We start from the raw sequence: 21,439 nt of genomic DNA, 5'->3' as shown, positions 1-21,439 counted from the left end.
GGTTGTAACAAACAAAACTGCTCACTACAATACTTCTGCACATTTTATACTACGCATTTTATATTGACACTTCATAAATGTTCTCACAGCCAAGTGTTTTATTAAGACGCAAGACGACAGTTATCTTGAGGTATTAAGCAAGAAATTGCGGGGCTATGATGGATGAAGCTTCGCAGATAATCGATCATGGCATAGAGAATTAGCTACGAGCTGTGGAAAGCGTGTAATGATGGAACTTCCCGACGTGTTGTAACTTACAATAAAGTTATTAAAGAACACTTTTGTATAATTTCTCAAGAGCTTGTAATGACTTATATTTCAACTGAAAATACATATAAGTACTCATTTATACTATTTAAGAACTAACTTGCGTTATGTAGTTTTAGTAATCGTTGTTTTCCGATCCGCTGCTACTTCACTAGTGTTTTACAATTATAATGAATCAAAAAGTTCATCGCAGGACGTTTCGATTATTAAATTACCAATAGTTCAACGTTCTAGACGAGTTAAGTGTCACATTTCTAACGCCGACAGGGTATTGACTTTGATTTATAAAAATTTCTAAGGTTTCAAATACACTTTCGTATTTATTTTGTTTTAAGATACATTGTCGACTTTTAAGAGGCTATTTTTAATGATCATATATAAGATGTATTGTCATTATGGGATATGAATGAATGTTTATATTCCAAAAGATTTAACATGCGTGAACTAGACGTAATAAAGACATTATCGTCACATCTTTATTTGTTTAACTTTTTCTATAGTGCTTGTAAGACAGGCTGATGAGTGTGTGTGTCAGGCCTGGGAGACTAAATTTTAATTCTCTTCCCCATCCCACCCTTTTCTTATAAAGAAGGAAGCGGAAATATGCTCTTTACATGCGTTCCCTCGTCCGTCGAATAAAGGTCGTAAACGTATATAAAAAAGGGACGCATATAACAATATATCTTTGCACAGGTTGTTTCGGCAGAGAAAAGACATGGTAAAAGTTTAAGATTACTGCGAAATCATCGACAATAAAAATAAGTTTACGTTTATATTATTGCTCAACCTATTATGCTGGAGAAAATAAGACAAACTAAATTATTTTCTATTGCATTTTTGTCATAAACAGGTAACGAAATATAATAACGGCTTGTTTTCGTAGTAGTCAGTAATAATAAAGATTTATACATATTTTGAATGTTTTTTTTATATATATATATAAATTTCACTATAACAGTTCAAATTGGATAATAACTAATTAAATTACAATAAAATTGAAATGTATTAAGTCAGTAAATAAAATCATTATTTTATTATTTAACATCTCCACTGTGCAGCATCCATTTTAAACATCAGTGACATAATGTTTATCGTATGAATATTGAAGTCTTTAGTAATAATAAATGTGAAATAATCTAATACAGGTTATTCTAGTTATATTATTTATTATAATTTATTTTAATACAAACTTTATGTTCAGAACAACAGGGACACTTCTCTAGCTAGACTAAAAAAGGCCAAAATAAGTCACAAGTGTATTATTGCTTAAGGGCCATGTTTATTTGTAAAAAGCAATGACTATTGTTGTCTCACTCTACTTATCAAAGTCCCCAGTTTACATAACTTGATGCATAATGAGTTACAGCAATTACATATAACTGTAGCTTGTAATTGTAATGTAATATTTATGTTATTCCTGATAACAAATTAAACAAGTTATTAAATAAGTATGTTATCACTTTCACATTGCCAAATGAATGTAGAGTGGTTTTACATTTTACAATATTTTAATTAATATTGTAAGTTGTGAGCATAAAAACAGCTTAATGAAATTTTAAAAAATTCTGTTAGCAGCAGCTGTTTACTAATTTACCAGTAAATATTCAGTCTAAAGGATGAATTACTAAAATGACTTACTTTTTGTAGACTCGACAAAATGAATTGTTGATCCTCTTGTCGGAGAGGTGCCTGCGACGGTCTTCAAATAAGTCCTTGATAGCAGTCACACCAAGCACAAACAACACGGGCAACATGGCCACTTCCTTGCCAAAAGCATTGATAGCCGGCACCCAGTTCAACAGCACTATGAATATAAAGTACACATTTGCTATTCTATGAAATTGTTCAAATAAGTTTTTAGGGATAAAAGACAGTAGAGTGTATTTTGTAGTTCTGATTTTGTTGTCACATCTCTGTCCATTTGGATGATCTTTAGGTGGCGTCTTTTCTGGTACCAAATGGTTGGGTGTGACGGAGAGGTGTCTGTTGTCGACGGCGGGCTGCTGTCGACGCATAAGCCAGAACACGGCGCGACGCCACGGCGCCACCACTGAATCGCGCCGAATCGTGTAAATAGAATCCGATCGCGAGGCCTGGCGAGAGTGGTGAGCGCGGAGGGAGTTGATGCGCGGCTGTGCGCTGACGGGCACTGGCTCGCGGTGGCCCGGTGGCAATATGAAGTCGGTACGGCTACCGGTCCGGCTGTGGCCGGAGCTCGGAGCGGTGCGACCCCCTTCGCCGATCTGGCCGTGAGACAACGCGCGCTGGTGGCCCCGCATCGCCGACTTGAGCGGTGGTCGTGCTGCGAGGGTGCCTCCCAGGGTCGGTGTTCCTCCATGACTTACAGACCTCGAGTGTCCCTTTGCTTTTGGAAATAAGTACGTTTGCTCCGGTGCCCCCGGCAAACTTGGTACCGTCGAAGGTGTCTCTCCACTTCCTTCTGTTGACATTTTTATTCATCCGAAGATCGACCGGTTTGCTAAACGCTCTCATTTAAGACTACGATCCTTTTGACACCCTTTCGAATGTTTTGTTCCGTTATTTGCTCGATGAGAATGTATCGTAAAATTCGAAGCATATGGTTCCAAATCATCTATTCACTATTTCACACATCACTGACGCTTTTATTTTGATAAAACACAAAACACGTGGATGAATTTAGAAAGAAACAAAGATGTAAACATTTTTCCGTCCCGAAGTTTTGAAAATAAAACAATAATCCTGTCACGGAGAACAGTCGTGTATAGTTTGCACAAGACAGAACGGAACTCAAAAACAAGACTGACTGGCTGAGTGACTGACCGGCTGACACTGACAGTCTGACAATTATTGACAATGACAATCAGATAATCTGCCTCACTGGCACCTCGTTAGGGACGTTCTTACTACCAAATAACTGGATAAAAAGACTGAAAGTTGTTTTCTTTGATTTTTGTTAAAGTTTTAAAATTATCAACATTTATTACTTTTTTTCTTTTTATATAACTCATTGTGAATTAACATATTTTTATTAATTTATTATCTTAGACATATGAAGTGTAATTACTAGAATTGTTGTATTAGGTACTACAAAATGAACGGTTCCAAGTATCAATGTGCCAGGATACCTCATGCCCTCGTTTGCTACAGTTGTCCTTTGATAATTGTTAGGGGATGAAAAAAATATTTTTATCTACAAATGTTAGAAAAAGAGTTTGTTAAATAAAATAACGTTATAAAATCGCTGTTAGTTACAGCAAATACTTAGTTTTTATTTAAATATAAACGTTGTCCGCGACTTTGTTCCTGCGAAATTAAAAATAAACTTAATTTATAGCCTATGTGATCTTTTAGACCATGTTCTACATCAAATTTTAGCCAAAAGCGTTGAGGCGTTCTGCTGATGCCTTCCGACAAATAAACATTCATCCATTTAAACTTTGGCAATTATAATATTGGTAAGATACAGCGATGGGTTTACCTCGGAAAACTATGTAAAGCATTGTAATAGCGATAAAATAACAAAAATATGTATATTTGTTATAGTTATTATCTTTTTTGTCTGTGCATTTTGTGTATTTGTACGGCAAGGTTGGTACTTTTTCGTCGACGTCATCGTAGGCGGACATATTTGGTCAGTGTTCTCTGTTCCGACATTTTGACATTTATTTCCCGGTTGCTTCCATATTTCTAACTTTTAAGAGTTTTATTCAGTTTTTAAGCCTTACCATTATGGATGAAGAATACGACGCGATTGTTTTGGGCACAGGGCTCAAGGAATGCATCCTAAGCGGTATGCTTTCGGTATCTGGAAAAAAAGTATTACACATTGATCGTAACAAGTATTACGGCGGTGAATCTGCGTCGATTACTCCGTTAGAAGAATTGTTCGAAAAGTTCAATGCTCCACCGCCGGATGAAACATATGGACGAGGACGTGACTGGAACGTGGACTTGATCCCCAAATTTTTGATGGCGAATGGCCTCTTAGTGAAACTGCTTATCCATACGGGCGTAACCCGCTACTTGGAATTCAAGTCTGTGGAAGGAAGCTATGTTTACAAAGGTGGAAAAATTTCGAAAGTGCCGGTGGATCAAAAGGAAGCGTTGGCATCTGATCTGATGGGTTTGTTCGAGAAAAGACGTTTCCGCAATTTCCTTATATACGTCCAAGATTTCGATGAACAAGATGCGAGGACCTACAAAGGTATTGATCCTACTACGGATAAAATGAGTAAAGTCTACAACAATTTTGGACTTGATAAAAACACCCAAGACTTTACTGGCCATGCATTAGCTCTTTATTTGGATGACAGTTACCTCGAACAACCAGCAATACAAACAATCAATCGTATTAAGTTATATTCCGATTCTCTTGCCCGGTATGGGAAGTCTCCATACTTGTATCCAATGTATGGCCTGGGAGAGCTGCCTCAAGGATTTGCACGTCTCTCTGCTATATATGGGGGAACTTACATGCTTGATAAGCCTATTGATGAAATTGTCCTTGGAGAAGATGGCAAGGTTGTTGGAGTACGCTCGGGGAATGAGATAGCTAAATGTAAACAAGTATACTGTGATCCCAGCTATGTGCCCGATAGGGTACGCAGGAAGGGTAAAGTTATTCGCTGCATTTGTCTTTTAGATCACCCTATTGCTAATACGAAGGATGCATTATCTACGCAGATAATTATTCCTCAGAAGCAGGTGGGAAGGAATTCGGATATTTATGTTTCCTTGGTGTCATACACTCATCAAGTGGCTCCTAAAGGTTGGTTCATTGCTATGGTATCCACTACTGTGGAAACTGATGACCCAGAATCGGAGATCAAGCCTGGCTTGGAGTTACTGGGGCCGATCCGGCAGAAGTTTGTTAGTGTAACTGATTACTTTGAACCAATTGATGATGGGAGCCAAAGCCAAATATTCATATCCGAATCCTATGATGCTACAACCCACTTTGAGACTACTTGTCTAGATGTACTAAAGATCTACAAGAGAGGCACTGATGAAGATTTTGACTTCTCGAAAGTGAAGGTGGAACTGGGAGAGGAGGAGCAGTAGTAAACTTTTACCTACCTATGTATATTTGCTTGTTAATTTTAACATTTGTTTATATCTGGCTATAAAATGAATTGTTCATTAGGGTTCTTGGGTAAACAGCATAGAGATTGTATGTATGTAAATCGCTCCATCTAAAATTATCCAATTGCATTATTTTTATTTCTACCAGAAGTGATTTAATTAAATGATATAAGAATGTTATTTATAGGAATTTATTCTCCATTTAAGATTGCTTTTATAATTTAAGATATATTGCAAGAAATGATTGCACAATTGGTAGAAACAACAGAAATGCATTCCATTTCAATACTTTTGGACTCGGTATCCATATTATATTGCAAGTTATTGAATGCTCACTTTACATTTAAATGTTTTGTGTAAGATCAAAAATAAAGTTGCAACAAACTTTACAGTTTTTTTTATTTTTATAACATAGATTTTCTTATGAAGATAAACAGCAAACTATCTTGAAAATAACTTTTCAATTTTGACAAATAACAATCCTACATTTTTTATATTAGAGACTTAAATTTTATACAATACAAATAGTCATTTCTACAACCAATAAATATTTTGTCATTACAGACAGACGGAGATGAGAATGTTTCATTTGGAAATTGATATTCTGATAATATAGTGCCACTATCTGCACTTATCACGCACATTTTTCCATTAGTGGATGTTGCTATAATAGAAGTATTATCTAAACAGCAGGGTGTAGCGTAAACCGGTGAGGTCATCTCTGTCCGCCAATGTAAACTTGAACGAAAGTTTTTCACAGTGATGCTGTACACTCCGTTATCGTGACATCCAAATATGAACTGCCAAGTTAATGCATCATAATTTCTTACATATACTGAAGAAAAAATATTTCCCTTTGCACCTTCATATTTCCAGACCTTAAAAAAAAACAACGAATTTAGAAATTAGACGAATGTAACGTTATAATTGTACAGCCTTACCAAGGGTTTGAGTAAGTTAAGTAGTAAACAGAAATATTAATGATTGGAGAAATCAAGCTATAATTTTTATGAATAAAGTGATAAGTATTATGTAGTAACAAGTTGACCATAATCTTTAATAAATTATTTTTTTATTTTTAATTGAAAAAAGCTTTATGCACTTTTTCTTCACATTAACTGTCAAACGTATATTTATAAAATGATAATTACGGTCAACATTATCTTATCGACACCTTGCGAAATCAACTGTTAGATAATACTGCAACAGATTTGAATATTGCTGCAAAAATTTTGAATATCCTGCAATGGAATGACTTACTGATGAAATTCCGTACAAAACAGGAATTTTCTATGATTAGCAAACTAATCCTAAACCCGAATGTGTAATGATAATGTCGCGCTATAATAAAATAAAAAACTAATAATAGTTGACAATTGAATTGTTACCTTGATGCCTTTCTCGACAGTTCGGCAATGTACTTCTCCGCTGACCTCGGCGAATACGACATATTTGTCATCATCATAAAGTGCGGGACGAGCGAACACAGGGCTACTGAGTTTCCCGCGCCAAGCCACTCGCCGCGTCCTTGTGTCTATGCCCGCGCATACGCCTGACAGAGTTCCCACCATAATGTAACCATTCCTAGCCAATATCGTATCCGCTGATATTGCTTGTTCCGCCACTTGAATTGTTTGTTTTATCTCACCGTTCTATGAAAATAAATAACATTTTTTCAACACTTTCGCCAGTTACATTACCAACTACATTTTTAACTGTAACGTAACTAAACATTTATTAAGTGTATTATCCTAGCTGAAACACAAATATTAATTTATGCGTCCGTGTTACACAGTAAAAAAATGAATTATTTATTCAGTCATGTGACTACGTTACTACTTGTTTTACAAACAAATATAAAAACACCGCCCAACATATAATTTAATTCATTTATGATAACAAGCTAAAACTAAAAGTTTGCTTAAAGATAATGTTAAAGCAAAAAAAAAAAAATCCAATAATCATTAGTACCTACTATCTTATTGAGTTATAACAAAACTTTTTAGACAATCTTTTATGTTTTAAAAAGTAATTATTACCGTAGCATCAAGGCAGCGAACCATACCATCATATGAAGCAATATAGATTACGCCTCTGATATAGGTCGCTTTACTTTTGATCATATATCTAACATTTGTCCTCCAGATTTCTTGACATTTGTTTACAGTGAAACAAACAATTGTTCCGTCGTATGAGCCAACAACACCACAAGGACCTCTCACTCCGCTTTCGAAGCAATGTATCGACGCTTCTATTCGTGAATTAAGTTTTATCTGCCCTTGTAACCTTCCACTTTCAGTATCAATTACGGCTATTTTTCCCGAATGACTGCAAACAGCTACAAACACCTTACTAAAATTAAATACGTTATGATAAAATATATTTGTATTCTATAAAAAATTATTAGTTCGAAAATCTTGTTGATTAATAAGTAACGAATAGTAACCTTATCATAACTATTTAACAGGAGTTTAGCACTTGACTTGCAATCTGCAGGTCCAGGGTTCGAATCCCACCATGGTACCAATGTGTTTTTCGATTTTCGATTTAGATATGTACATTTATCCGACGTTCTTACGGTGAAGGAAAACATCGTGATGCAACCTGCACATATCTGAGAAGAAATTCAATGATATGTGTGAAGTCAACCCGCACTGGACCAGCGTGGTTGACTATGGCCTAGTCACCCCTAACTTGGGGTAGGCTCTGAGCCCCTCAGTGGGGACGTATAATGAGCTGATGATGATGATGATCATAAAACTAAACTTCAACTGTATTGCAAGTTACAGAATTAATTGTTGTAATGGATTGGTGTTGAAAATTTCAACTAACTTTTTGTAGGGACATAATGTTGGTGAAGCATCAACACATTTTCCTGTATCAAACTTCCATAATTCTTGAAAATCCACAAGATTTCTATCCAATTCTAAAACTTCACTTAAAGCGTATGCTAATCTTTTTGATCTGAAATCTGGTTTTTTGGATCTTTTCTTTGATTTCATTTCCTCATATGAATAATCTTTTTCAACCAGTTGTACAATATCTTGAATTGTTTTGTTGTTAGATATTAAATATGGTAAAATAAAATTTCCTAGTTGAGGATATGTATGTGATAGTTTATTGCACATTGCAATCGCTAGAAATGATGTACCCCCAATCGTTTGATAACTTTTGTTCTTTATTTCCTCAATTGGTAGAGTTGTTCTCAACATTGACGTGAGTTCTTCTAAGAATGCATGCGTTGCAGGAATTGTTGGTGTATTAAAATCATTCTCAAACATTGTAGATAGGATCTGTTTTGATGTCTTACCGTGTGAATTTGTTGGTAAATTATCAACCTTTATAATTTTATCGGGCCAAAATTTTTCTTCCAGTTTACCTTTTATGAGTATGGAAAGGTCATGACTTTTGATAGTTTCTGATGAATAATATAAAACGAGCAACATTAATTTGGGCAACCAAATACATGAGCAAGTTTTAACTTCGGAGCATTGCATTACACTATTTTCAATGTATTGAAGATTGATTTTGTTACCAAATCTTTTAATGGTATCGTCTTTACGACCTCTATAGTAAATAGTGCCATTCCTTACTTCACCTATGTCTCCAGTGTCTACAAACTTCAGAGAGCATTCTTCTTCATTTGAACCTGGTTTCTTGTTGTTCAGAATATAACATTTTCTTGTGTTACTTACTGGAAAGGAGAAAAACTTGTGTTAGAATAAATCTTAGAGTTAAAATCATCATGTTGCATATAATTTATTTAAAAGTATATTATTGAGGAACACTTTTTTATGTAATACTAGCTGTCGCCCGCGACTCCGTCCGCGTTTAGTTAAAAAACTTAATAGGGGTATGAAAAATAGACAGATGATTCTCAGACCTACTAAATATGCATATAAAATTTCATAAAAATTTATGAATCCGTTTTGGAGGAGTATGATAACTAACATTATCACATGAGCATTTTATATATAAGATATTTATCATACTAACCTAATATAATTTTACCAGAATTATTACCACTAGAATCTTTTGAATCAATCTGTAATTGGGTTTCTGAGAGACAGTTGCCCAATGGTACTTCACGATCTGTCATTATTTTATTTAAATCCAACTCAGCAACACAAGCCCAACAGGACATTTCTGTAACTCCATACAATGTGAATATTCGACATTTGTTATTGACATGTTTCAATTCTCTTAATCTCTTTACACCATTTAGTGGCTCACCGCCAAGTGCTAATATCTTAAGTGTTGAATCCGCACTTAAAATTTTATTTTTAATTTCAGTATTTGAATGCTGGAAGAATTTCGATGGTGTTGTTTGCCAGACTGTTATGGAATACTCTTTATTTGGAGGAAACAAAATATCAATATATTCAGGGGCTATTAAAAGGGATGCACCATTTTTGAAAGCTAACAGAATTTCAACCATTGATGGATCAAAAGTCAATGGTGTTGAAAAGTATATAACATCAGTAGAATCTATGTTGAACAATTTGGTTAAGTCATCTATATTAGGTTGAATACATTGCACTGGGACTTGGACATGTTTCTTCTTTCCTGTGCTTCCTGAAGTTGATGCAATAAAACAATGTTCCATTACCCATTTCTTGGTAAGTAAATTGTTACTCTCTTGTTTATAAAAGTTGATGGTGTAATCAAAAATTACAATAGTTTTATCAGGATTTTTTTCACATAACTTCACAAAGTAATCATCATTGGTATCTTGTATGGTAATAATAATTTTTAACTTTATATCATTAATTTCATTTTCTATATTTTGAGCAGGATCCAAGAACATAAAAGAATTACAGCACTTATGAACTCTGAAAATGTAAAATAATAGATGTTAACATTGTTAAAAATATAAATTTTTACTAAAAAAAATTGTATTGTTACATCAAAACATGATTTTCACATGTAGGAGATTTGTTTTGTTTTTAAGTTATAAGTGCATCTGGTAATTTAAATAAGACAAAGTAACTTATTCAACCTTTACTTTTCCTTAGGAAAAAGTTTACACAATTATAAGAAATCAATTGATTAATAACTTACGCAGCTATGGCACATGGAACTATTACATTTCTGTCGGTTACTAATCCCACAACTTCTCTATTACATTCTAGTTGCAAAAGAATTTGAGAAATATATTCACAAACGCCGAATAATTCTGAGTATGTGTAATTATTGTATGTTTCGTTATTATACTGGCGTACGGCTTTTTTGGAGGGATTTAAGGCGCAGGTTTTAACAAAAACATCATAAAAACCACGTTTGGATTTCATTGGGGAAATTAACTACTATTCCAATAGGTTCCGTATTGTAATTCTCAACAAACTAAAATAAATAATTTCTGCGATTTGTCATTACACTATTTTTTGTTCATATTATGAAGAGTTAGATTAGAAATCAAATCATATTATTCAATATTTTGTTATGGGTAAACAAGTCTAATCTAATGACATTGACATTACAAACAATGTTGCAATGTCTAAACATATTTCTTTTTTTTCTTAAATAACTCAATTTTTGTTATTTAATAAAAAAAAACAAAATGATAAACCTGTTACTACGGATTTTATAACATTTATAATTCATGTTTCCACTCATTCGTAGATTAAAGAACTTTAATTTAAGTCAACGTTTAGCACCTTACGTCGTCTAGCTGAATCTCGTGTTTATACACCAAAAAACTACATTATAAATTCATGAGTACGTGTTATAAACATCATATTAGTTTATAAAAATATGTCTCAGTTATTAAAATATTGCTGGCGAAAATCCTTTGTGGGTCAGGTATTTCCATCCATTCATAATAATAACAATTATTGTATATTGCAAGTATTCCGAAGCTACTTGTTATAATCGGGTGAAATTTTGGCAAGTAGTTACTTATACTTCAACTTTTAATGACATCATTGTGTTCAAGATGAGGTCAACGCATTTGATAGATGTCTAGACGTATTGCACCATCCTAAAGCTTTATGAACTTTTAATATGGTTTTATTTAATAATAGTCCAGTCATTTAAGCTTAAATTAGGTAAGAATCTCGGAATTCGAGATACCCAGCTGTAAGTCTGTAAATACTTGTATATTGACACCCTAAATGTTGTCTCAAAACCTACATATGGTAGGGTGTAAGCAACTATTAAATTTCAAGGTCAAAGGTCACAAAAATCGGTTTTTCGCGCTTTTTTTGGAAATATCTCATTTCCTATGGGTTTTTTGCTATTTACATCTCTTATGAATATTGTAGAATACAAAATTCTCTACAAATTTTGTTGAAGAATTTTTTTTATACGGTGAACCGTTTTCGAGATAGAGGGCGGAGAGCGCGCGGTCACAGCATCACTTCAGCCTCCGGTCTAAAACGCGCCATATAGTTGATGAACTATCAATAAATCAATTATTATAAATATTTGTCAAATTAATTAATTACTGACAAATTTGGATGAACTAGCTGCAGCATTTGAGGAAGAAAATTGTTCGGCCCAGAAATTATTAGAGAGTGGAACTCAAACCTTATTGGCAGTCTATAATGCTCCGAAATCTGTGAAAAGTCTCGATCATCTTCGTTACATGCATTACGTCAAGTCTACAAAACTTAATAAACCTGCAGTTTTCAAATATTCCACCAACAAGTGCAGCTACTCATCAACATTTCAACCGTGTATATTATCAAGTTCAAACTTGGTTAGGACATGATTTGGAACCCCAGGTATGGGGTTGGGCAATGCGAAACGATTTTCTGGAGCCTATCATGACAATTTTACCACGTGCTCCAGAAGATTTGCTCAATACAATTTTCTGCAACTGCAAGAGTGGCTGTGGTTCGCGATACCGATGCAGGAAAGCGGGCTTGCAATGCTCTTTAACTTGTGGCCAATGTAATGGGCAAGCTTGTCTCAATGCTCTACCATATCAGAGCGACATATAATTCCTATATTTTCATTAACAATTCTGCAATTACATGGGCAGGTAAGTGTTGTTAAATAAATTAATACTAAATAAAAAGTGGATAAGTTAGGAAAAAATGATAAAGTAGAATATAATAGTTAATAAAAAATTGACAAATATTTATAATAATTGATTTATTGATAGTTCATCAACTATATGGCGCGTTTTCGACCGGAGGCTGAAGTGATGCTGTGACCGCGCGCTCTCCGCCCTCTATCTCGAAAACGGTCAACCGTATAAAAAAATTTTTCAAACAAAATTTGTAGAGAATTTTGTATTCTACAATATTGATAAGAAATACGAATAGCAAAAAACTCATAGGAAATGAGATATTTCCAAAAAAGCGCGAAAAGCCGATTTTTGTGAACTTTGACCTTGAAATTTAATGGTTGCTTACACCCTACCATATGTAGGTTTTGAGACAACTTTTAGGGTGTCAATATACAAGTATTTACAAACTTACAGCTGGGTATCTCGAATTCCGAGGTGAACTTACTAAAATGACTGGACTATAACTGTTTCGTTCTTTTTTTAAAGTTGTAACATAATTTATCTTTTGATTTATTTTATGTTAATTAACTATAGTATATTCTCTTTCATAATTTTACTTCAGGAAATTCTTATAACTTTTAATTTTAATATCAAAGTTTTCAAGTTTGAAGAAGAATACAGACAAAATGTAGCGCAGAGGCTCTGCGGCGGTGTTGACCTAAAACTTATTCGGCAAATGAACGGGCCCAATCAATTAGGGGCGGTCAGCGATCCGCCAGAAAACGGGGCAGCGCGCGCGCTCTCCAAGGAAACTCGGAAAACGATGGTGGGAGGGCAAGAAATAGTGCTGCGACACGACTAAAAAAACGCTTGCGTTGAAATAACTGTTACAATTTAAAAAATAATCTAATTTATATCTATTGAATTTTCAAAGTTGCAATTCAAGAAATGTTTCACAATAAAAAATCTATGTGGACTGGAATATAAAAGGTTTTATCGCAGATACAAAGGTTTACCTTCCAAGACTACCATACATCTCAGCTTTTTGAGTGAAAATGAAAGAGATGGCGATTTCTTTTTGTATAGATTTTTCGAAATTTAGAAATCCACGTTTAAGATTACAAAAATATTAAGTTCGTGATTAGATTCATATTTCTTAATGTTAGTTCCATGAAATATGATTTTGTCCGTTGAAACTGAATATTGTTTAATTGTATTGCAAATAGCGTCGCTTCTCGCTAGGTAGAGCGCTAAGGTTGTATAAAGCACAATGCAAGCACCACTAGGGAGGAGGGTGCGTGCGGCGCGGCATCGATCGCGCGGGGCGGCGCGCATTCTGCTCACTGCTCAGTGCTCAGTCCGCCGGGGCGGCCGGCGAAAGCGCGCGTGTGATGCGCTGCCGCTGAGATGGCCGGCGCTCGGGCGCTCGTAGCCGCCTGCTGCTGCTGGTGGTGGCTGGCGAAAGCCGCCGGTGAGTACCACTATCTAACATACATTTTTTGTTTAAAAACTTCAAATAGTGTTAAAACAGCTGATACGTCTCAATTTACGAAGAATTCACGCGTCGTCTTAGTCTTAAGAACACGAGTGCTTTACCGTATTTTATATCCGCAATCAACCCCCGTGTGACATTACCGATGAATTTAGTTACTACATTTTCATACAGAATTTTTCATGTGATAGCTACAGTAGCGTAGAGATAAGGATTTTTAGGTTATTTTCATATGTTCTTATTCAAATGTTTTCGTGTACGTACCAATTACGATCATATATTCACCGCATTTAATTTTATATAAGATTTTTAGTCTAAATACGTGTAAATCACATTATTTTTTCGTGAAATATGTGTACATTAGTAACTTGACTTTTCCGCGCCTAATTGTAAAATTCCGAATTTAATGTAGAGCCTAACAAATTTATAATTTATTTAATGGTTTTAATCAAAAAAACTTGAATTTTCAAGTTATATAACGTTACTTTGAATCAAAATGATTTATATCATGTATTTTCATATAAAAGCAAGTTTAAATAATTGTAAAGAAATTAATATAAGTACGATGGTAAAGATTAGTGCGGTGTAGATGTAGGTGTAGTCAGCGTAGTGTCCGGCGGGCACTACTCGTACATACTACGCACCGCGTCCTTGCCTCGACCACTGCCGGCAAACGTCGCCCGGCATTACGTCATACGCTAATCTGACATCTGCGTAAATATTGATAATTATCACGCCACTTTGCCGCGAGGAAGTTAGATAAATGCAAGCATGCACCTGCCCGAATCTGGGCCTTACTCGTACGATATTAGCTACGCCGCAAATGCTAGGTGACTACACCAGATCAGATTATAAGAATTGTGTACACCATAAGTTGATATAAAAATTTAATTTTTATCATCCATTAATGAAAATTGTATTCTTAACATAATAATTTCCAATGCCAAGATTTTGATCTCTTGTAAAAAAATTCATAGATCTTTTTAAAATTCTTGGAGTGTTAATCACACTTGACCACTTTGTTCTTATTATAGTAATAGCTTGATACATTACATTTGCTTACATAAGTGTGTATGGCTAAAATCCATTTTAAGTTACTAGGTAAACGAAACAATACTATAGTAAAGTATTTATGAATTTAAATACAGTAAGCAAAATATAGAACTCTATATTTAAAAAGGGGAACTCCTCTTCTATAGCTTGTACATAATATAAAAAAGTATAACTTAAAGATTTTTTTACATTGAATGAAAAAAATATCTCTGTAAAGTGACAATTTATTTATGGAAATTACTAATCTCTTTCAAAAGACATCAACGCGCAATTAATGAAACGTTGAGGTCTAAATTAAGCTCTCTACAAAATCAACGCAAACATCCATTTAATATTGTACCTAGATATATTTCTATTTACTGTCAAATTATAAAATATATATCATTCACAATTACTGACCTCTACACATGGTCGCAGCGTGGGCAGGCCTCCCGCAAGATGATCTGGTCAAGGTTGTGGGGGTATCCTGGATGCGGGTTGCACAGGACCGATCATAGTGGCGATCTTTAGGGGAAGCATTTGTCCAGCAGTGGGCGTTACGAGGCTAAATAGATAGATAGACACATAGTCAGGTTGTAAATCATGACATTTCGTGCCTATTTTATTTTCGCCATTATGGCGCTTTCAATTGCGGTTGGTAGCGGTGGTGATCTAATAGATTTATTTATTTATTTATTTATTTAATAAGTAAATGTGTGTACAAGTCGTCATAAATAACGTCTTAAATAATAAACTTAATAAATATTACATATATACATAATACATATACATAAATAGTTATATACATACATACAATATATATAAATATATATATATATTTTGTTTAATAGCAAAACTCAAAGTGATATAAAGTGTTCCTTTAGACCTTTTTTGAAGGATGGCAGCGATGTACTTTCTCGTATGGACGACGGAAGAGAGTTCCACAGCGTAACAGCACGGACAGTAAAAGAGTTGGCAAAGCGAGAGGAAGTGTGTGAGGGATATTTTAAAAGAGATTTTTTTTTAGACCTGGATGGTTGGTTTTCAGGCACGAGAAAATTAAAACGATCACAAAGATAAGTAGGTGAGTAAGGGCAATATAAAATAGAGAATAAGGTAGAAAGGATGTGACAGTCTCTTCGTAACCTTATAGGTAGCCACTTAAGTTGTTTGCGGTATTCCGAGACATGATCATACTTCCGCAGGCCATAAATAAAACGGATACACATATTTTGAAGTCTTTCTAACTTGTCCAGGAGTTCTTCATTTGCATCTAGAAAAACAACATCAGCATAGTCAAGCAGGGGGAGTAGAAGTGTCTGCGCTAAAATTATTTTGGTTTGAAGTGGGAGAAACTTTTGGAGGCGTTTAAGGGAATGAAGAGAGTAATAAAACTTTTTACTAATGAAATTAACATGTCAATTCCAGGACAACTGGCGGTCAAAATGAACTCCTAAGTTTTTAACAGTATTAGTGTAGTTAATATTGCAGCCATCATATAAGATAGGTGGCAACAAATCATGATCAAGACTGTTTACCTTGTAGGTGCTACCAATTATTATAACTTGTGACTTTTTCGGATTCACTAAAAGACCGAAGGTTTTTGCCCAGACAGAAATACGTTCTAAGTCCGCATTTATATGACCTATAGCTTCATTAATATCTTCAGGTCTGAAGTGAAGGTACAATTGCAAGTCGTCTGCGTATAGGTGAAAGCGAGAAGATAATACATTTGTAAGAGCATTTATGAAAATAGAAAATAGTAAAGGAGATAATACTCCGCCCTGAGGGACACCTGCCTTAAGGTTGCACCAGTCTGACGAATCAGATATACAATTAATTGTAAACGAAACAAGCTCGAATTACCAAGTAATGACCTATCCATCGTAAAGATATCAATGTTCAAAATGTTGTAGTCTTAAGTTGTCAAAAGATCTAATGTCAGAGATCTAGTATATTCTAACTATGAGTTTTGACCGTCGAACCACATATTGTCAACTCTCTAATAAGATACTATTGTATTGTATTGACTTATTCTATGTAATACACTTTAATAAGAAGACAGAGACAAAAATATGCATCAATAAAATTATCACAGTATTAGAATTTCACGGTAATATTTTTCTGATTTTTTTGTAACTAAACTTTTATATTCATTTTATCCTATACATTACCATGTTGTATTAATTAATAGAAACGGTATGTAGAAGTTTTATAAATATAACAGACTAAAATGATTACCTCCAATTACAGTACTTCAAATGTAAGATATATAGAGATATTCGTAAAATACAAAATTGGCTTTCGAAATAATTGGCATAGTTTAACTCCACGCAATTTTAACTGTGTGATACACAGTACCGCAACTAATGAAACTTGAGTTGAGTGCTGTAATGTTTATTTTTCTCACTGTAAAACATAAATTCTTTATATGAATGTAGACAAGCATTTAAGTAAATAATTTAACATAGATTTTTCCTATAAAGAGAAGAGTTAACTAAAACACTTTTTGTATTTTTATCTGTATAAATCAAAGTGGAACATCTGGCAGAAACAGGGGAAACATTTCCTGAAACGATTTGTCAAAATAGGTCAGTGACCTGGCAACATCATGTAGGGCAATTCGTCTCGTAGCACTTTGATTTGTCACATTACTATTGTAAATGGTTATGTATTACATTAATCTTTTTTTTAATGCTTGGTTATTTCAACTGGTTTATAGATGTAATAAGACGAGAAACTTTTTCATTAAAATCTTATATATCTCGGTCTCTTTATGTACTATAAAACATTACTCTAAGTAAACTGTAACTTTGGCAAAAATTATCTTAGCAAATCTGGAATTACAATAGATATAAAAAATACTAGCTTACTCTCTAGACAATTACCTTATGTAAAATAATTATCTGTTATTTCAATGAACTTAGGTATGCCTAAGTAGATATAGGCACCTAAATTATTCCTCCTGAGATTTTTTTGCAAATGAACTGATATACTTAATTATAACCGTGGATTACCACTGCCGAAATATTTGTACAAAACATATTGATGTCTGGGTTTCTTTAAAAATAATTAACGGTTTTAAAAAGTAGAAAACCACGGTTACCTACGCCGATTCTATATATTTCATGTATTTCATATAAGAGTTTATATAGTTTTTAGACAGGACTTTGGTTAAATATGAAATAGTAAGCTGTAACTGTGACAAGGTCTCGTAGCTTTACGTAAGCTAAGTTGTATAAAATGCCGCATTGAATTTTTATATTCTCGCCGAGCGCTAGACGCATTTGAATTTATATTCTATCGCTCCCCTTATCGTACTTTATTGGCTGTTTAGGAAATTTCCTCCTGTCGTTGATACCTTGAATCTTTTTCCTTATACTAAATATAAAATTCTGAAAGTGCAATAATTCTAGCTGTAGTCATTTAAGTTATCTTGATGTAATACTTTACTACTTTATTTTTTTAGATACTTTTGTTATTCGAATTTTGCCGTTAAACGATTCGCTATAGCATGTTTTTATTTTGTACATATTTTTTTAAATTAATAGGATATACGAACCAAATATGGCTTGTAAGTGCCAGTTGTTTTGAATTTGTAATCTTGAAGGTCGGTTTTGATGAAAGATATGATTATATTCAATAATTTATTAGGAAACAAATAAATATGCATTAAAGTTAAATAAGTGAAGCTTATGGAGACTACGTACTCAATGATATAATATAAATTTGCGATCAAATACAATTAAATTTAAAGAGTCACAAGCGGCGATTGCACGGTATTCATATCGAACAGTTTCAGCGCTACGTAAATCGTAATCTATGTAAATTATCGTCTCTGTATTAATATGGATTCCAGCGTGAAATTATCTTATCTATATCTCTGTTTGAGAAGAATAATCCAATACGAGATACCGAGATTCAGTTTATCCATAACAGGTCCCCTCTGATATCTCACGGCAACATACCTTCTCAACATTTATAACAATGTATAACTCTAGATATAATTTTTGCATTTTGTATTATTATATTGAATTTATCTATCATAAGTGCAGATTGATAAAATTCTGAAGGAGCACAAAATCGGAAAATTAATGTGTTTTGTGAAAGAAGTGTTAAAAACGTAGACTGTAAAATAACCCGTAACCCGATTACCTACGCATTATTTACCTAGTTTTAGAGAATTATTAGTCAAGATCATCTCGAGCGAATTGCGCGCTAAAGTTACTCAAAAAACAAGTGACAGATAGCTGTAGTGAGGCGACGTAAGCGTTGATATTTGACATGTCTAGTGCTGCGCCGATACACCGGCACAGTGTTGATTTTTGTCTCTAACACTAGATCCTTGTTTCAAATCTCACACTAAACGTTATTGAAATTTCTCGACTCATGAATTGTGCAATTCTATCGATAATATTCAATAGTTATATTTCTTCCAGACAAACATATTTTCGAAACAGGACGTGAGAACGTTAGACGGAGAAACAAAATAAATACAAACACTATAACGCGGCTCCGCTCGAGTCGTCCGCGCAGACTGTTGACAGAAGATCTCACACCTTAGATAATATAATAACAGTTTATCTATTTATTTACTCGGAGAGATTAACCTTTGTCCATGAATACGGGTTTAAAGAGTTTACTTTATATTTTAAACTGTTTTATTTTAGAATTGTAGTAACGTAAAATGAATGATATTTATTTATTATTATTTTCTTGTCTTCAACGTTTCTGTACGATATTTCTATACCTTTAAAAACTACATTATAACTTATTATGCGTGCGTATTATAAAACTTTTTATGCATGTATTTGAGAGGGAAATTGTACATTTCCAAGGTAATACGTTAATTAAAAAGCAATAAAATTTGTTTAACTATCTACCGAGGAGATGGTATAAATTCGAATTTGCCAAATTTTTATTAAGTTCGTGTAAATCGTTTTCTCATTGCTCTTAAAATAACTGTTGTTAACGGTATTGAAATGTATTATTCATGTAATTTTTCTAAGTTTTATTCACAACGCATTAAATAAATTTACATCTTAGAGAATTCTCATAAAAATTCGTCTCTCTGTGATCCAAACATAAGACTCATTTTCTTATATTTAAGTCTCATTTTCTTAACAGATTTTTGTTAATTTACTTTAGTTGTTACAAAGTCTCTCTAGCGATTCTCTGCGCTAAATTATTATTTAACAAATTGACAATTCGCTTGTGCACATCATATCGTTCAAATTAAATACGTGATCCCGATGTATCATTTAGCGTCAGTTTTCAATTGCCCACTTGACTAGACGTCGAGAGCCTCTCGAAAAAGCCACCCTTCTATAAATGCATTAAGTTTAAATAAGTTTTTATAAACTCTATTTGGCGCTTTGCTATAAAAGAAAAAAATATTTTAATATCTCTGTACGTATTTCAACGTGTAAAATTAAATAATTAAGAGATTTAGAACGAGTAAAAAATCTTATTTTAACTGGTTTTACGGCCAAATTAAATACTCGGTCCTTAAGATCGATTCCACGAAAGAAACTAAAAGAATAGAAAATACATATTAGACGACTTTATTTTGTATCAAGTGACAAAAAAGTGAAAGAAAAAATCAAACAAAACGGTTAAAAAAGTTTAGTTAAATGAATTTTCAGTTTTCCGTTACTAAAATCTCTTTTATGGCAAGAAATGAACAATAGAATAATTATTTTAGAGCCGAAAGCATACCGATAGTATATATGAAATTGTCGTAACATTTTTTATAGCCGTGATAAAAGTCGGTTTCTTACCAGTTTCAGACCTATTAAAATACGTATACAGTTTATTGTAGTACCAAAATCACTTAGTCGTAGTATTAATACAAATGTGGTTTTGTATTTGAAAAATAAAATGTGATAGTGTTCACGTAAAGAATAAAAAAAATTGTAAATGATTACAATCGATTGATTTATTTAATAAAATCAGTTGTTTTGTTAGAATATTCAAAGGTCGTCGTCCTCCGTCGGATACTATAGAAAGAATAAAAAAAAATCAAAGGAGTGAAGTTCGCGTGTCGCCCCCGGCCAGCCCCGGCCGTCTAGAACGTCTAGGACCTTTACCATGATATTCAACTTGCACGAACGTCTATGTGACTTAAAATAATCCTTAACCTAAAGCAACAAGATTCACATTCGTTTGAAGGATTTTGTTATCGTTACGTAAGGTCATCTTTGGCTAAAAGGTAAAAGAGCCGTAAAGGTGCACATCGAGCTACGCTGAAATGGATTTCCGTCTTCATCCGTCTTCATTCATTTATCACGTCAAGTTTGTAATGGTCTTGACTGCATTGTTACTCTGGTTTTCTATTTTATGACTTTTTTTAAATGGAAATATTATAAAACTTTCGTATTCTTTTTATAAAGCTTTAAGTGATAGTTAAAATAAGGAGGATTAAAGTAGCTAAGTTTGTTGCTGGTAATTTTAAATGCTTTTTAAAATATAATTTTTATATTTTAAAAACGTTTCGGTTTTTTTCAAGAGTAAAAAACAATACACCACCACAGCTTTCGAACAATACCTTTTTAAATTATTTTAAACCCGACCGCCTTTTTAGGTTAAGTATAAATAAAAGAAAAGTGAAATTGTTCGTTGCACCCCAA

General features: G+C 33.6%; 4 protein-coding genes across 4 annotated transcripts in view; 2 read left to right on the top strand and 2 right to left on the bottom strand.

Annotated features, from left to right (window-relative positions):
• Positions 1–3,066, bottom strand: part of LOC106710549 (phospholipid-transporting ATPase VD) — a 48,949-nt gene extending 45,883 nt beyond the window's left edge. The window contains exon 1 of the mRNA XM_045677861.1: positions 1,906–3,066. Within this exon, the coding sequence (XP_045533817.1) occupies positions 1,906–2,717 (812 nt within the window). The 5' untranslated portion in view covers positions 2,718–3,066. The remainder of the gene's footprint in view (positions 1–1,905) is intronic.
• Positions 3,067–3,840: 774 nt separating this feature from the next.
• LOC106710559 (rab GDP dissociation inhibitor alpha) lies at positions 3,841–5,702 on the top strand. Its single transcript, XM_014502640.2, has one exon. The coding sequence runs from the start codon at positions 3,979–3,981 to the stop codon at positions 5,308–5,310; it is 1,332 nt and encodes a 443-aa protein (XP_014358126.1). The 5' UTR covers positions 3,841–3,978; the 3' UTR covers positions 5,311–5,702.
• A 120-nt stretch (positions 5,703–5,822) lies between these two features.
• LOC106710548 (beta-alanine-activating enzyme) lies at positions 5,823–10,779 on the bottom strand. Its single transcript, XM_014502629.2, has 6 exons — positions 10,393–10,779; positions 9,328–10,163; positions 8,164–9,025; positions 7,371–7,683; positions 6,720–6,983; positions 5,823–6,209 (listed from the first exon to the last, which is right to left on the bottom strand). Exons 1-6 carry the CDS (start codon positions 10,620–10,622, stop codon positions 5,823–5,825), a joined length of 2,892 nt encoding a protein of 963 aa, XP_014358115.2. The 5' UTR covers positions 10,623–10,779.
• Positions 10,780–13,660: 2,881 nt separating this feature from the next.
• LOC106710566 (protein kinase C-binding protein NELL2) overlaps positions 13,661–21,439 on the top strand; it is a 36,708-nt gene continuing 28,929 nt past the window's right edge. Inside the window, exon 1 of the mRNA XM_014502649.2 lies at positions 13,661–13,757. Coding sequence (XP_014358135.2) covers positions 13,694–13,757 — 64 coding nt within the window. The 5' untranslated portion in view covers positions 13,661–13,693. The remainder of the gene's footprint in view (positions 13,758–21,439) is intronic.

The sequence above is a fragment of the Papilio machaon genome, chromosome 5 (assembly GCF_912999745.1).
Source record: "Papilio machaon chromosome 5, ilPapMach1.1, whole genome shotgun sequence".
Lineage (NCBI taxonomy): Eukaryota > Metazoa > Arthropoda > Insecta > Lepidoptera > Papilionidae > Papilio > Papilio machaon.
This window is presented reverse-complemented; position numbering and strand designations above follow the sequence as displayed.

Bases quoted from the DNA above. Each gene is read 5' to 3' on its own strand.
- LOC106710548 (XM_014502629.2), bottom strand. From the start codon at position 10,622: ATGAAATCCAAACGTGGTTTTTATGATGTTTTTGTTAAAACCTGCGCC. The intron at 7,684-8,163 runs GTTAGTTGAAAT...ATTTAATTTTAG, and splicing joins ACATTATGTCCCTACAAAAA to TAAGGTGTTTGTAGCTGTTT. The intron at 6,984-7,370 runs GTAATAATTACT...TTATTTTCATAG, and splicing joins TTCGCTGCCTTGATGCTACG to AACGGTGAGATAAAACAAAC.
- LOC106710559 (XM_014502640.2), top strand. From the start codon at position 3,979: ATGGATGAAGAATACGACGCGATTGTTTTGGGCACAGGGCTCAAGGAA.